At 33.4% G+C, this 17354-nt stretch overlaps 1 protein-coding gene across 3 annotated transcripts in view; it reads left to right on the top strand.

Moving 5' to 3' along the window:
* LOC100935186 (OX-2 membrane glycoprotein) overlaps positions 1 to 17354 on the top strand; it is a 110522-nt gene that overhangs the window by 74717 nt on the left and 18451 nt on the right. Inside the window, exon 1 of one of the 3 annotated variants that reach the window (XM_023495302.1) lies at positions 16315 to 16396. The exons of the other annotated variants lie outside the window; for them this stretch is intronic. Coding sequence (XP_023351070.1) covers positions 16342 to 16396 — 55 coding nt within the window. The 5' untranslated portion in view covers positions 16315 to 16341. Of the gene's footprint in view, positions 1 to 16314; positions 16397 to 17354 lie in introns of those variants that run through there. 3 annotated transcript variants of the gene reach the window in all.

The following is a 17354-nucleotide window of genomic DNA, read 5'->3' as shown; positions in this document are numbered from 1 at the left end:
TTTCAAGTAGAAGCTCAAGGACCAAGGATCAGAGAGATTCTTGTTCAGGCTTAGGTTGGACCCAATGGGCATTGTTTTTTCTTCTACCTGAGGGATTCTAAAATATGACAAAGTGACTACAATCAGGAGTAAAAATAAAAGTAGAAATTGTTTGTTTCTTCAGATTTATATTTTCCTCAGTTCTTTCCAGTAAGAAAACCCTAGGGCACATCTATAATTACATCAATTTCCTTCTGCTTTTTGGTGGTTTGTGTCTTGTTATAGTTATTTTTTCTCTATTAACTTGTGAAAGAATATATCCTCCTCTCGCATCAAGACATATATATTTAGGATAGAACAACATGTTTGGTGGCAAAACACATGACTTCAGATTCCTTACTTTAATAGATTGAGACAGTTCACTGAAGGTAGGATCTCTGGATCTTTGTGGTGAAATCACGTGGGTTCGATTCCTTCTCAAGAAGCTTCTCTCAAATAGCTGGAAGTCCCATATGAGTCAATTGTAAGAGAAATGGCAGACGTGTTAATTGTGAGAGCAATGAAAGCTATTGGGAATTTAGACTGACTTAAAAAGTGGTGGATCGTGCATTTAGAGTTGGAAAGAACCCTTAGGTGTTGGCTAGTCCAAATGTCTCATTTTCTGATAAAGAAACAGAAGCTTACAGAGAAGAAGTGTACTTTCTAAGGTTCTCTGCCATCTCTCCCACTCTTCTACTCTGATTTGATAGCTCAAATTTGTATCACAATTTGTATTTGTATCAAATTTGTATTTGTATCTTAAAGTTTGCTTTTCATCTCCTTTAATGATGTCCCCATTAGAATGCAAGATTCTTGAGGGCAAGGGTTGTATTTGCTTTTCTTTGCCTTGTGCATAGTGTAAAGGCTTCATAAAAGCTCATAGGCTTGTCTTGACTTGTTGGCTTATCTTCTTTGATTCTCCCAACCACCCTGTGGAGATGTTGCTATTATCCACATTTTACAGATGAGGAGACTAATTGAATCTGCATTGCTTATCTAATAAGGGTTATTACAAATTAAATTAAATAATGTATGTAAAGCTCTTTGGAAACAATCCTGTTCACATGTATGATACTATTGATATTTATATCATACTGGGGATTTATTTTCTTTTTTGGGCTATTTCTAAAATTACAATAATGATAATTACAAAAAAAAAGTTTTTGCTTGACATCTATTTGTAGGCTTTTGACCTGGGACTTAGTAACGTTAGATAAGCCAAGTATCTATATTCAAGATTCCTACTTTGTTTAGGGAACTCGGGATTTTGCCTTTTCTGTGGTTGTTTATTTAAAAATTTAATTTCTATATTTTTGCTGTGTAAAGGATGGTATATTGCCCAAAGTGGGACTGTTTTAGTGGGATGATATTATATCCAGATTTTGAAGCAACATTGGGTTAGAGGCTGTCATCGGGCTCACTTCGCAGGTGAGCTCTGACCAAACTATAGCCAGACCAAACTAAAATTGGGAAATATTTAATATGGTCCATTTAAAATACAACAAAACATAGATAATGTCAAGCTGTGGTTTTCCAAGGTGATATTCCACCTGTAGGCATCCATATATCTGTCTTATTGACCTTCTTCTATTTTACTTTGACACCATAATTCTCTGGCCTCCTGAGAATCTGCAGGTGCTATTGAGGAGGGGAGGTATTTCTGAATAATGCAGCCCACACTTCGTTGCAACTTTCATTGTCACAGGACTTATTATCCCAACCGCCAGACTCACCCCTTTTGCCTTAGTTCTCTGTTCTATTAAAGATCTTGCCTTTAACTCTATTACTTTAAAGTGTGTGTGTGTGTGTGTGTGTGTGTGTGTGTGTCTTTACTCATAGAATAAAGCTCAAGTGCCATTTCATCCTTCTAGTCTTCTTCCTCCATTGTTACTAATTATGTTTTAAACATCGTGTATTTCCTCATTGGAATAAAGATCTTTTCTTCCTGGTACAATGTAAACTCTGGGAAAGTAGGGACATTTCATTTTTATCTCTGTAACTCCAGCACCTGACATAGTGGTTGCACATAATAAGTAGAACTTTATTGAACTAAAGTTGCATGAATTTGTTTTATTTTTAAACTGCTCTGTTTTCTCTCTGTTCTTAAGCTTCACCCCCCCAAAATTTTTAAAACAAAATTGAATTTTGTAACTTAAAAAGATAGATGAATAGATGAAATTGAAATAATAATAATGATGATGGTGAAAAACTCACTAAGCTCCTACAATGTTCCAGGCATCGGGCTAAGTTCTGATGATACAAACACCTTACCTTAAAAAGAAGACCATTTTTATCCTCAAGGAATTTCAATCTAATGGAGAAGAAGATGCGGTATAAATGTTATTATATAAATTCACATATATGCACATGTACGTGTACATATATACATATATACATATATTTATACATGCACGCATGTAGACACATATGTATGTAGGTATGATGTGTGTATGTTTATATGTATAGACACACATACATATGCATTATCTTCTTCATTAGACTAAGTCTTTTGAAAACAAGGATGACCTTACTTTTCAAATATTTTTATCATCAAGACTTAACACAATGCCTGGTATATACTGGGTGCTTAAGAAGTGTTTTTTTTTTTTCAGTCATTCATCTATTTATCTATCTATCTGTGTGCAAACAAATTTATATATGTATATATTTATGTAAATATACACATATGCACAATAACATGCGTTTATATATCTATATGTATCAGGAAAAGGAAAGTTTGGGGGGGGGGGCCAAAGATGTAGTGAGTTAAATCATATGAAAATCAAATGCATATACTTTTCATATTGATTATTTTGCCCAGAGCATGAGGGAGAAAACAGGTAGACATGAAACATCAGGGTGACAGTTAATCAGTTAAATAACCAACATCTACTATGTGCTAGGTATTATACTAATTGCTGAAGATACAAAGAAAGGCAAAAACTCGGTCTCTATCTTCAAGCAGCTCTCAGTCTAATTATGAACTATGTTTTGGTATTTCTCCTGGGGATTCAGATAAACTAGATATAGCAGACTTATTTAAACTCACTATGGAGGTCATAACAGGAAGCCAAATCATATGAAAAAAGGAGTAGGGAATTTTGTATAAAAAGCTTAATTTGAATCAATAATATGCTGTCAAAGCCAAGAAAGTTAATTCGGTCTTAGGTTAAAAGAATAAGTACTTAGCTTCCAAAAAGAGAGGGGCAATAGTCTTCATGGAGATTTCAATTCTAGTATTATATTATTTTCTGGGCTTCATTTTTCAGGAAAGACATTTTTAACTGGTGAGAATGTAAAGATTGAAAAACAAAATGCTAGAGATTCTTAGGAACATGTCACATACGGATAGATTGAAAGAACTTGGGCATCTACCTGGGGGGAGGGAAAACTTGCTGGAGAAGGTGGAACATGGAAGGCATGATTATTGTCATCAAGTATTTGAAAAGTGATCACACGTAGCAAAGAATTGGAAAAGGAATGGATGTTCATCAATTGGGGAATAGTTGAACAAGTTGTGGTATATGAAGGTAATGGAATATGATTGTTTTATAAAAAATGATGAACAAACTGATTATGGAAAGATCTGGAAATATTTACATGAACTGATGCTGAGCAAAACGAGCAGAACCAATAATATATTGTACATAATAAGAGCAAACGGGTGTGATGATCAATATGAAAGGCTTGTTTCTTCTCAGTAGTTCAGTGATCCAAAACTATGCCAAGCAGACAGAAAATATCAAAAGAACTCTTCCCCCTTCACTTCACAAATTTAAGAAGATTGACTCTTTCCTAAGACATACATGCTTTAGGCTGAACCATATGCTTCTTGGATCGAGTTTGAACCTTTTTGGAAAGACAATTGTTAAATTTTGTGTGAGCATTTATGAATTGTTTAAATAAGGGTTTGATTTATTGTTTGCCTAAAGAAAATGGTGGGAAAAATTAGTAATGCAGATTAAATCTATTTATTTTTATATTTTGTCTTCATTAGATATTTCCCAACTACATGTAAAATTTTTATGAATATTTCTTTTCAGTTATTTCCCTCCTTTATGTACCTCTCCCCTCCTTGAGAAGTTAAGCAATTTTGTATCAATTATATATGTGGAATAATGAAAAACATTTCTACATTAGCCATATTGCAAAAGAAAACACTAACAAAAAGAAAAAAATGAAGAAAGTAAAAATGTATACTTCACTACATTTTCAGAGATCAGCAGTGGAGGGGACAACATGTTTCATCATGTTTCTTTTGGATTTGTCTTGGTTCACTGCATTGATCAGAATTAGCTAAATGTCATAGTTGATCCTCCTTGCAATATTGCTATTAGTGTGTACAATTTCTTCTGGTTCTGCTCATTTCACTTTTCCTGAGTTCCTAAAGTCTTTCCAGATTTCTCTGAAATCATCCTATTCAAGATTTCTTTACAGCATAATAGTATTTTATCTCATCTATATACCAGAGCTTTTTCAACTGTTCCCAAACTGAGGGACATCCCCTTAGATTTCCAATTCTTTGCCATCACAAAAAGAGTTCCTTTAATTTGTTTTCAATGCAAACGGGTTATTTTCCTCTATTTTTTTGTTTGTTTGTTCTCTTTAGGTTACAGACCTAGTAGTTATATTGCTGAATTTAAAAAGTATGCAGTTTTATAGCTCTTTGGAAATAATTTCAAATTGTTCTTTAAAATGATTGGACTTGTTCACAACTTTAACAACAATGCATCAGTGTCCCAATTTTTCTACTACTTCTCATTTTACTTTTTTTGTCATGTTAGTCAATCTGATAGGAATGAGGTGATATCTTATAATTGTTTTAATTTTCATTTCTTTAAACAGTGGTGATTTAGAGCATTTTTTTCATATGGCTATTGATAGTTTTATTTCTTCTCCTAAAAGCAGCCTTTTCACAACCTTTGACCATTTATCAACTAGAGAATGGCTCTTGTTTTTATAAATTTGGCTCAAATCCCTATATATTTGAGAAATGGGATCTTTATCAGAGAAACTTGTTATGAATTCTCTTATCTACACCCTTGTTTTTCTTTAAATAATTTTTACTGCATTAGTGTTATTTGTGAAATAGATTTTCAATTTCATATAACCAAAATTATTTCTTTTTCTTTCTATAAAAATTATTTTCTGGAGAGATGATCTCTCTGTTTCTTGCTTAGTGGTAAATTTCTCTTGTCAATACGTATATTTTTACATGCTCCTCTAGTTACTTATAACATCACCTTTTAGATTTAGATCATTAATCCATTTGATCTTGTCTTGTTATATGATGAGTTGCTATGAAGACTATGTTTAGCTTCTGCCATACTGTTTTAAAGTTTCTCAGAAATTTTTGTTAGATGATGAGTTTTTATTTCCAAAGCTTGGTTCTTTGCCTTTATCAAACACTAGGTTACCATAGTAATTTACTAATATGTATGCTGTACCTAATGTGTAAAACTAATCTAATACTTTATTTCTTAGCCAGAACCAGATTGTTTTGATGATTACTACTTAGTAATATAGTTTGAAATCTGGAACTGATGGGCTACTTTCCTTCACATTTTTAATTAATTCACTTGATATCTGTTAGTTTTTGTTCTTTCAAATGAATTTTGTTTTCCATTTTTTTTTTCCTGAGGTAATTGAGGCGACTTGCCCAGGGCCACACAGCCAGGAAGTGTTAAGTATCTGAGACTAGATTTGAACTCGGTTCTCCTGACTTCAGGGCTGGTACTCTATGCACTATACCAACTAACTGCCCCTTTGTCATTCCTTTTAATAGGAATGGATGTTATATTTTGTCAAAGGCTTTTTCTGCACCTATTGATATAATCATCTAAATTTTATTGTTATTGTTTTTGTTATATTCAATTATGCTGATAGTGAACTGTCTTGTATCCCTGATATAAATCCCTACCTGGTCATAGTGTTTGGTTTTTGTGACATATTGCTATAAACTCCTTGCTAGTATTTTATGTAAAAGTTTTGCTTTGATATTCAACTAGAATATAGTCTATAGTTTTCTTTCTCTCTTTTTGTTATTCCTGGCTTGTCAATTAAAACCATATTTGTGTCATAAAAGGATTTAGGTAGGATTCCTTCTTTACCTATTTTTTCATATAGTTTGTATAGAATTCAGACTAATTGTTCCTTAAATCTTTAATTGAATTCACTTGTGAACCCATCTGGTCTTAGAGATTTTTTCTTAAGGAGCTCATTGATAGCTTATTCATTTTCCCTCACAAAATACAACTATTCATTTAATTTCTTCTTCTGCTAAGTTTATATCTTTATAAATATTTATAAATTTCACTTGGAATGTCAATTTTTTAATTAAAGTTTTTTATTTACAAGATATATGCATGAGTAATTTCTCAGCATTGACAAATACAAAACTTTTTGTTCCAATTTTTTCCCTCCTTTTGCTCACCCTCTCCCCCAGATGGCACGTAGACAAATACATGTTAAATATGTTAAAGTATATATTAAATACAATATATGTATATGTATCCATACAGTTATTTTCCTGCACAAGAAGAATCAGACTTTGAAATAATGTACAATTAACCTGTGAAGGAAATGAAAAATGCAGGTGAACAAAAATAGAGGGATTGGAAATGCTATGTAGTGATTCACACTCATTTCCCAGAGTTCTTTTGCTAGGTATAGCTGGTTCTATTCATTATTGAACAAATGGAACTGATTTGGTTCATCTCATTGTTAAAGCGAGCCACGTCCATCAGAATTGATCATCATATGGTGGTGTTGTTGAAGTATGTAATGATCTCCTGGTCCTACTCATTTCATTCAGCATCAGTTCATGTAAGTCTCTTTAGGCCTTTCTGAAATCATTCTGCTGGTTATTTCTTACAGAAGAATTATATTCCATAACATTCATATACCACAATTTGTTCAGCCATTCTCCGATTGATGGACATCCACTCAGTTTTCAGTTTCGGGCCACTACAAAAAGGGCTGCCACAATTCTTGCACAGACAGATCCCTTTCCCTTCTTTAAGATCTCTTTGGGATATAAGCCCAGTAGTAACACTGCTAGATCAAAGGGTTTACACAGTTTGATAACTTTTTGAGCATAGTTCCAAATCACTCTCCAGAATGGCTGGATGTATTCACAATTCCACCAACAATGTATCAGTGTCCCAGTTTTCCTACATCTCCTTCAATATTTAGCATTATCTTTCCCTGTCATTCTAGCCAATCTGACTGGTGTGTAGTGGTATCTCAGATTTGTCTTGATTTGCATTTCTCTGATTAATAATGACTTGGAGCATCTTTTCATATGGGTAGAAATAATTTCAATTTATTCATCTGAAAATTATCTGTTCATATCCTTTGACCATTTACCAATTAGAGAATGGCTTGATTTCTTATAAATTAAAGTCAATTCTCTCTATATTTTGGAAATGAGACCTTTATCAGAACCTTTGACTGTAAAAATGTTTTCCCAATTTATTCTTTCCCTTCTAATCTTGTCTGCAGTAGTTTTGTTTGTACAAAAGCTTTTCAATTTGATATAACCAGAACTTTCTATTTTGTGATCAATAATAATCTCTAATTCTTCTTTAGTCACAAATTACTTCTTCCTCCACAGGTCTGAAAGGTAAACTATGCTATGTTCTAATTTATTTATAATCTAATTCTTTATGCCATGAACCCATTTTGACCTTATCTTGGTGTATGGTGTTAAGTGTGGGTCAATGCCTAGTTTCTGCCATACTAATTTCCAAGCAGTTTTTGTCAAACAGTGAATTCTTATCCCAAAAGCTGGGGTTTGGGGGTTTGTCAAACACTAGATTATTGAAGTTATTAACTGTTTTGTCCTTTGAACCTAACCTAGTCCCCTGATAAACTAGTCTATTTCTTAGCCAATACCAAATGGTTTTGGTAACTGCTGCTTTATAATAAAGTTTTAGATCTGGTATAGCTAGGCCACCTTCATTTGATTTTTTTTTTTGTTGTTGTTGTTCCAGATGAATTTTGTTGTTATTTTTTCTAGGTCATTAAAATAGTTTTTGGGGAGTCTGATTGGCATAGCACTAAATAAATAGATTAGTTTAGGTAATATTGTCATCTATATTGTATTTGTTCGACTTAGCCAAAAGCACTTAATATTTTTTCCAATTGGTTAGATCTGACTTAATTTGTGTGGAAAGTTTTTTGTAGTTTTGTTCATATGGTTCCCGACTTTCCCTTGGCAAATAGATTCCCAAATATTTTCTACTATTGGCAGTTACTTTAAATGGAATTGCTCTTTCTAACCCTAACTGTTGGATTTTGTTAGTGATATATAAGCATGCTGATGACTTATGTGGGTTTATTTTATATCTTGCAACTTTGCTAAAGATGTGGATTATTTCGAATAGCTTTTTAGTAGCATTTCTGGGGTTCTATAAGTATATCATAATATCATCTGCAAAAAGTGATAATTTGGTTTTCTCATTACCTACTCTAATTCCTTTAATCTTTCTCAACTCTTATTGCCAAAGCTAGCATTTCTAATACAATTTTGAATAGTAACGGTGATGATGGGCATCCTTGTTTCACTCCTGATCTTATTGGAATGGTTCCAGTTTGGGACATTGATGCATTGTTGGTGGAGTTGTGAACGAATCCAACCATTTTGGAGAGTAGTTTGGAACTATGCTCAAAAAGTTATCAAACTGTGCATACCCTTTGATCCAGCAGTGTTACTACTGGGATTATATCCCAAAGAGATTATAAAGAAGGGAAAGGGACCTGTATGTGCACGAATGTTTGTGGCAGCCCTTTTTGTAGTGGCTAGAAACTGGAAACTGAATGGATGTCCATCAGTTGGAGAATGGCTGAATAAATTGTGGTATATGAAAATTATGGAATATTACTGTTCTGTAAGAAATGACCAACAGGATGATTTCAGAAAGGCCTGGAGAGACTTACACGAACTGATGCTGAGTGAAATGAGCAGGACCAGGAGATCATTATATACTTCAACAACAATACTATATGATGACCAGTTCTGATGGACCAGGCCATCCTCAGCAACGAGATCAACCAAATCATTTCTAATGGAGCAGTAATGAACTGAACTAGCTATGCCCAGAAAAAGAACTCTGGGAGATGACTAAAAACCATTACATTGAATTCCCAATCCCTATATTTATGCACACCTGCATTTTTGATTTCCTTCACAAGCTAATTGTACAATATTTCAGAGTCTGATTCTTTTTGTACAGCAAAATAACGTTTTGGTCATGTATACTTATTGTGTATCTAATTTATATTTTAATATATTTAACATCTACTGGTCATCCTGCCATCTAGGGGAGGGGGTGGGGGGGGGTAAGAGGTGAAAAATTGGAACAAGAGGTTTGGCGATTGTTAATGCTGTAAAGTTACCCATGCATATATCCTGTAAATAAAAGGCTATTAAATTAAAAAAAAAAAAAAAAAAAAAAAGGAATGGTTCCAGTTTATCCCCATTACATATGATGTTTACTGATGGTTTTAAATAAATATTGCTAATTATTTTAAGGAAAAGTCCATTTATTCTTATATTCACGAGTGGTTTTTTAAAAATAGGAATGGATGTTGGATTTTATCAAATGCTTTTTCTGCACCTATTGAGATGATCATTTTTTTTGTTAATTTGGTTATTGATATGGCCAATTTTACTGATAGTTTTCCTAATATTGAAACAGCCCGGTATTCCTGGTATAAATTCTTCTTGGCATAATGTATTATCCTGGGGATGATTTTCTGTAATCTTTTTGCTAATATTTTATTTAAGATTTTAGCATCAATATGCATTAGGGAGATTGGTCTATAATTTTCTTTCTCTGTTTTCAACCTATCTGGTTTAGGTATCAGTACCATGTCTGTGTTATGAAAGGAATTTGGTATGAGTCCTTCATTCCCTATTTTTTAAATAGTTTATATAACATGGGAGTTAATTGTTCTTTAAATGTTTGGTAGAATTGACATGTAAATCTATCTGGTTCTGAGGATTTTTTTCTTTAGGGAGTTGATTAATAGTTTGTTCTATTTCTTTTTCTAAAATGGGATGATTTAAGCAATTTATTTCCTCCTCTGTTAATCTGGGAAGCCTATATTTTTGAAGGTAGTCATCTATTTCACTTAGGTTATCAAATTTATTGGCATAAAGTTGGGCAAAGTAACTCCTCATTATTGCTCTAATTTCCTCTTCATTGGTGGAAAGTTCTCCCCTTTTCATTTTTAAGACTAACAATTTGATCTTCCTCTTTCCTTTTTCTAAACAGATTTAACAAAGGTTTATCAATTTTATTGGTGTTTTCATAAAACCAACTCTTAGTTTTATTTATTAATTCAACAGTTTTTTTACTTTCAATTTTATCAATTTCTCCTTTTAATTTTAGAATTTCGAGTTTAGTATTTGATTGCTTTTTTTAAAATTTAGTAAATATACTTAGAGATTCCTTTTAAAGTTGAAAGCCCAATTCATTGATCTTCTCTTTCTCTATTTTACTCAAGTAAGCTTCTAAAGATATAAAATTTCCCCTTATTACTATTTTGGCTGCATCCCACAAATTTTGGCATGTTGTCTCATTGTTCTCATTCTCTTGGGGAATTATTAATTGTGTCTATGCTTTTCTATTTTACCCAATCATTCTTTAGGATGAGATTATTTAGCTTCCTGTAATGTTCTTGCCAAAATTCAATGTTCTCTTGTTGGGTTTTCTTGGGGTCTCTGGGACCAGACTTTGTGTCAGTTCAGTAATCACTACAAGAGCAGCCAGGTGTTAAAGTCCAAATTATTTATTGTCTTCTTCAAAGTCACGTCTCCTTTCCTGGGGGACCCGGTTAGCTTTCTTAGAGGCCCATCTCTCTCCTTGGTTCCAAGAGCTGGAGCTCCTGCTGCCAGTCCTTTGTGTTCTCTGCCTCTTCCAGCTTCTTGAGTTCCTCCTGAATGTGTCTTGGTTTCTGTGGGAGAGGCAGGAAGACCACCACCATGGTCTCTGTCTTCCAGTTCTGATTCTGGCTGAATTTGTCTGAGTTTATATGCTCTGTTATCATAGGTGTGATTATTGTGGAACTATATTAAGTACTAAGTACACGTACTGAACTAGAGAACTGTTAAGCACCATGATAAACAATCATTGTCTCTATCAGTTCTACTGACTTAGCACCTTGTAAGCATCCTTTGTTTCAAGTTCAGAGTTCTGGCCCATAACAGTTTCCAATTACTTTTTGGTCTATTTACCTTTAGCTTTTTGTTGAATGTAGTTTTTATTGCATTGGGATCTTTAAAAAATGCATTTACTATTTCTGGCTTTCTGTGTTTAATTTTGAGGTCTTTATGTCCTATTATATGGTCAATTTTTATATGTGTTCCATGAACTGCTGAAAAGAAAGTGTACTCTTTTCTGTCTCCATTCAGTTTTCTCCAAAAATCTAGCATACCTAACTTTTCTAATTTTCTATTTACCTCTTTATCTTCTTTCTTATTTGTTTTCTGGTTTGATTTATATAATTCTGAGAGTACAAGGTTGAGATCTCCCACTATTATAGCTTTACTATCTATTTCTTCTTGCAACTTTCTTAACTTCTTTAGGAAGTTAGATGCTATACCACTTGGTGCATATATGTTTAGTATTGATATTGTTTCATTGTCTATGTTACTCTTTAGTAAGATATAGTTTCCTTCCTTATCTCTTTTAATTAGATAATTTTTGCTTTTGCTTGATCTGAGATAAGGATGGCTACCCCTGCTTTTTTTTTTTTTTTTTACTTCACCTGAAGCATAATAGATTCTGCTCCAGCCTTTTACCTTTACTCTATATGTATCTCTCTGCTTTAAATGTGTTTCCTGTAAACAACATATGTAGGGTTCTGGCTTTTTATGTAGTCTGCTACGGGAGACTTTGGAAGACTCTGCTTTATGGGAGAATTCATCCCATTCACATTTATGGTTAAAATTACTAATTCTATATTTCTTGCCATCTTATTATCCCTAGATTATGCTTTTCTTTTTCTTACACCTCCTTACCCCCTGCCCCAATATTAAACTTATGGGTACCACTTGCCTCATATAGCTCACCCCCTTTGAATCCCTTCTTCTTTCTTATACCTTTCCCTTATTACTCTTTTCCTTTTCCCTTTTCCTCTCCCTCTTTTTAATGAGGTGAGAGAAGTTTCTCTATAAACCAAATATGTCAATTATTTTCTCTTTGAGCCAGATCCGATGAGAGTAAGATTTACACAATGCTCCTCCTCCTCCCTAATTTCCCTCAGATATGATAGGTTTCCTTTGTCTCTTTGTGGGATGTAGTTTCCCTCTTTTTATCTCCCTTTTTCACTTTTTCTGATACTCTCCCCTTTCCATTTCTACTTCCCTTTTTTATATTATATCAGTAAAATCAAATTATACATGTACTCTTTATGTATGTCCATAACAGAAATACAGTTCTAAAGAGTTCTTTTTATGTTTTTCTATTTCTCTTGAGTCCTATAGTTGCAGTCAAATTTTTTGTTTAGCTCTGGTTTTTTCATTAAAGACAAATGGAATTCATTCTTTTCACTAAATGTCCATCTTCTTCCCTGGAAGATAATGCTTAGCTTAGCTGGGTAGTTTATTCTTGGCTGCATCTCAAGTTCTTTTGCCTTTCAGAATATCAGATTCCAGGCCCTTCAATCCTTTAATGTGGAAGCAACTAGATCCTGAGGGATACTTATTGTGGCTCCTTGGTATATGAATTTTTTTTTTCCTGGATGCTTGAAATATTTTTTCCTTAATCTGATAATTCTGAAATTTAGCCACAATATTCCTTGGAATGGCAGAAACTAGGCATTGATCCATACTTAACGCCGTACACCAAGATAAGGTCAAAATGGGTTCATGACCTAGGCATAAAGAATGAAATTATTAATAAATTAGAGGAACATAGGATAGTTTACCTCTCAGACCTGTGGAAGGGGAAGGTCTTTATGACCAAAGCAGAACTAGAGATCATTACTGATCACAAAATAGAAAATTTCGATTATACCAAACTGAAAAGTTTTTGTACAAACAAAACTAATGCAGACAAGATTAGAAGGGAAGCAATAAACTGGGAAAATATTTTTACAGTCAAAGGTTCTGATAAAGGCCTCATTTCCAAAATATATAGAGAATTAACTCTAATTTATAAAAAATCAAGCCATTCTCTAATTGAAAAATGGTCAAAGGATATGAACAGACAGTTCTCAGATGAAGAAATTGAAACTATTTCTAGTCATATGAAAAGATGCTCCAAGTCATTATTAATCAGAGAAATGCAAATTAAGACAACTCTAAGATACCACTACACACCTGTCAGATTGGCTAAGATGACAGGAAAAAATAATGATGATTGTTGGAGGGGATGTGGGAAAACTGGGACATTGATGCATTGTTGGTGGAGTTGTGAACGAATCCAACCATTTTGGAGAGTAGTTTGGAACTATGCTCAAAAAGTTATCAAACTGTGCATACCCTTTGATCCAGCAGTGTTACTACTGGGATTATATCCCAAAGAGATTATAAAGAAGGGAAAGGGACCTGTATGTGCACGAATGTTTGTGGCAGCCCTTTTTGTAGTGGCTAGAAACTGGAAACTGAATGGATGTCCATCAGTTGGAGAATGGCTGAATAAATTGTGGTATATGAAAATTATGGAATATTACTGTTCTGTAAGAAATGACCAACAGGATGATTTCAGAAAGGCCTGGAGAGACTTACACGAACTGATGCTGAGTGAAATGAGCAGGACCAGGAGATCATTATATACTTCAACAACAATACTATATGATGACCAGTTCTGATGGACCTGGCCATCCTCAGCAACGAGATCAACCAAATCATTTCTAATGGAGCAGTAATGAACTGAACTAGCTATGCCCAGAAAAAGAACTCTGGGAGATGACTAAAAACCATTACATTGAATTCCCAATCCCTATATTTATGCACACCTGCATTTTTGATTTCCTTCACAAGCTAATTGTACAATATTTCAGAGTCTGATTCTTTTTGTACAGCAAAATAACGTTTTGGTCATGTATACTTATTGTGTATCTAATTTATATTTTAATATATTTAACATCTACTGGTCATCCTGCCATCTAGGGGAGGGGGTGGGGGGGTAAGAGGTGAAAAATTGGAACAAGAGGTTTGGCAATTGTTAATGCTGTAAAGTTACCCATGTATATATCCTGTAAATAAAAGGCTATTAAATAAAAAAAACAAAAAAAACAAAAAAAACAAAAAAAAACAAAAAAAACAAAAAACAATATTCCTTGGAGTTTTTATTTTAAGGTCTTTTTCAGAAAGTGTTCGATGAATTCTTTCAATACCTATTTTACCTTCTGATTCTATTACATCTGGGCAGTTCTCTTTGATAATTTCCTGTAAAATAACGTTTAGACTTTTTTTATCATAATTTTCAGTAAGTCCAATAATGCTCAGATTATCTCTTCTAGATCTATTTTCTAGGTCTTCTGTTTTTCCAAGTATATATTTAATATTTTTCTACTTTTTCATTTTTTGGGTTTTGTTTGACTGATTCTTGATGTCTCAGGAGTGCCAATTATTTTGTCAGGATTTGTCAATTATACTGGCATAATTACATAAAATAACTGCTTATAATTGCTTTAATTTTATTTTCATTGGTAATTCATTCACTCTTTTTCAATTTTTTATAGTAAGTTTTTTCTTTTTTAAAATGAAATTAATTCATCTTTTTCATAAAATCACTTTCTGGCTTTATTTATTAGTTCCATGTTTTTTAAAGAAAACCTTCTAATTTTAATAATTTCTCCTTTAATTTTCAAGATTTTTATTTTAGTGTTTAAATGAGGATTTTTAAGAGGTTGTTTTTCTAATTTTTAAAACTTCTGTTCCAATTCACTGGTTTGTTCTTTCTCCATTTTATTAACATAAGCATTTAGAGATATAAAATTTCCCTTAAGTAGTGCTTTGGCCCCATCCCACATGACACATCTAAACAACTGGAGAAATATTAACTGTTCATGGGTAGACCAAGCCAATATAATAAAACCGACAATTCTGACTAAGCTAATTTGTTTATTCAGTGCCATACTAATCAAAAAAACAAAGAATTATTTTATCAAGCTAGAAAAAATAATAACAACATTCATCTGAAGAACAAAAGGTTAAGAATATCAAGTGAACCAAAGGGGGAAAAATGAAGTAAGGTAACCTAGCAGTTCCAGATTTCAAACTACATTATATGCATTTCCATGTCATCAAAAAACTATAATTAACTTTTCTAGTAGAAAAGAGAATTTGGTGTCTGCCCTTTTTTCTTACCCTCTTCCTACCTCTAAGTTTGTGTCTGGTATTCTCAGGTTACACTCCCTATCAATAGAAGACCATTTCATGAATAATTTGGTATCAAAGGTAAGAATTTTTTGGGGGTGATCTCTGTCTTGGTTTCTTACATTTTCTTCCAAATTTCTGGCTGGAGCTGTAATGAATATAGCTGCTTTTAGTATCATGGAATCATAAATTTACAGCTCAGGGAGGCCTTAGGGATTCTTTCATCTTCATTTTCTTTTTTTTTTTTTTTTTTTTTAATTTAATAGCCTTTTATTTACAGGATATATACATGGGTAACTTTACAGCATTAACAATTGCCAAACCTCTTGTTCCAATTTTTCACCTCTTACCCTCTTACCCCCCCCACCCCCTCCCCTAGATGGCAGGATGACCAGCAGATGTTAAATATATTAAAATATAAATTAGATACACAATAAGTATACCTGACCAAAACGTTATTTTGCTGTAGAAAAAGAATCAGACTCTGAAATATTGTACAATTAGCTTGTGAAGGAAATAAAAAATGCAGGTGTGCATAAATATAGGGATTGGGAATTCAATGTAATGGTTTTTAGTCATCTCCCAGAGTTCTTTTTCTGGGCATAGCTAGTTCAGTTCATTACTGCTCCATTAGAAATGATTTGGTTGATCTCGTTGCTGAGGGTGGCCTGATCCATCAGAACTGGTCATCATATAGTATTGTTGTTGAAGTATATAATGATCTCCTGGTCCTGCTCATTTCACTCAGCATCAGTTCATGTAAGTCTCTCCAGGGCTTTCTTTCATCTTCATTTTCATTTCATTCCTTCATTCTCAATTGGCTTATTGTAAGTCACACAGGTAAACTTCTGTAAAAATCCAAGAAACATTATGTCACCCAAAAGTACTTTGGGAATTCCCCAGCCAATCACAAGACCACACATCATAAAAGGGAGAAGTGTAGAACAAGACACTTAATTTGTCTGAGAATTTCTTTTGGTTTCATAACCATGATGTTGCTGACAGTGTGTGTGGTGCTTTCTGTCTCCAGGAGCATGGTTGCTGGTAGGGTCAAATGATGAAAAGAAAATTAATAGGAGGGAGGGAAGGAGAAATGGAGCTTGGGGGAAGAGCATTGGTTCACATTGTTTAGGCACTTGATCTTTTAAGCTGATGGATTTTTTTAAGTGCCCTGGGAGTTGAACTTGGGACAAACCTTCTTTTAGTGGATGGTGGCTGTGAAGGATAAGATTCTGTCTCGTATTCATTGTGTGTACATTTTGTGAATACATATTTTATATGTGCTTATGTGTATATCTGCCATCTGTCCTTGAATGTAAATTAAATGAAGGTTTGTTTAGTTTCATTCTTTTTTTTTTCCACCCCAGAACCCAGCACAGTGCCTGACACTTAATATGCTTAATGAATGATTATTGATTGCTTTATAAACTGATAAATATTGTGATAATATATTATAAATAATTAGCAATATTATAGTATTATTATTATGTTAATTATAGGTTGTTATTAGAAATGACAAAAGGACTTGCTGATTGAGCCCTTAGTTCATTCTTCTCATCACTGAGGCTTTTCAAGATAGTTCTAAGAAAAGCCTTGAGGAGGCAAGAATTGTTGATTTGTGATTGGTTGGGGAAGGGAGTTTGGGAAACATGGAGCAACATGGAAAATTGAAGTTTGGAAACTAAAAATAAGAGGATCAAGAATGGTGATATGATGAGACTTTGTGTTGTAATGGGGAAAAAAGCACCACTGGGATTAAGATTGGAACTTGTCTGACTTCTATTTATGATATAACATTGGAATGACTTTGGTCAATAAATTTAATTTCTTAATTGCTGATCGCGGAATTAGAGCAGGAAGGATATTTAAAGGGTTACTGGAGTCATTTGACATAGGAGGAAATAGGATCAGAGAAATTAAGCAATTTGCTCAAGTTTGAGATAAGTGAAAGAAAAAAAAGAATTTGAATCCAGAGCTTCGAGGTCCAAAAATCGAGCCTTCT

This window comes from Sarcophilus harrisii, chromosome 2, assembly GCF_902635505.1.
Source record: "Sarcophilus harrisii chromosome 2, mSarHar1.11, whole genome shotgun sequence".
Classification (NCBI taxonomy): domain Eukaryota; kingdom Metazoa; phylum Chordata; class Mammalia; order Dasyuromorphia; family Dasyuridae; genus Sarcophilus; species Sarcophilus harrisii.
Note: the sequence above shows the minus strand (reverse complement) of the source record. Positions and strands in the feature narration are given on the sequence as shown.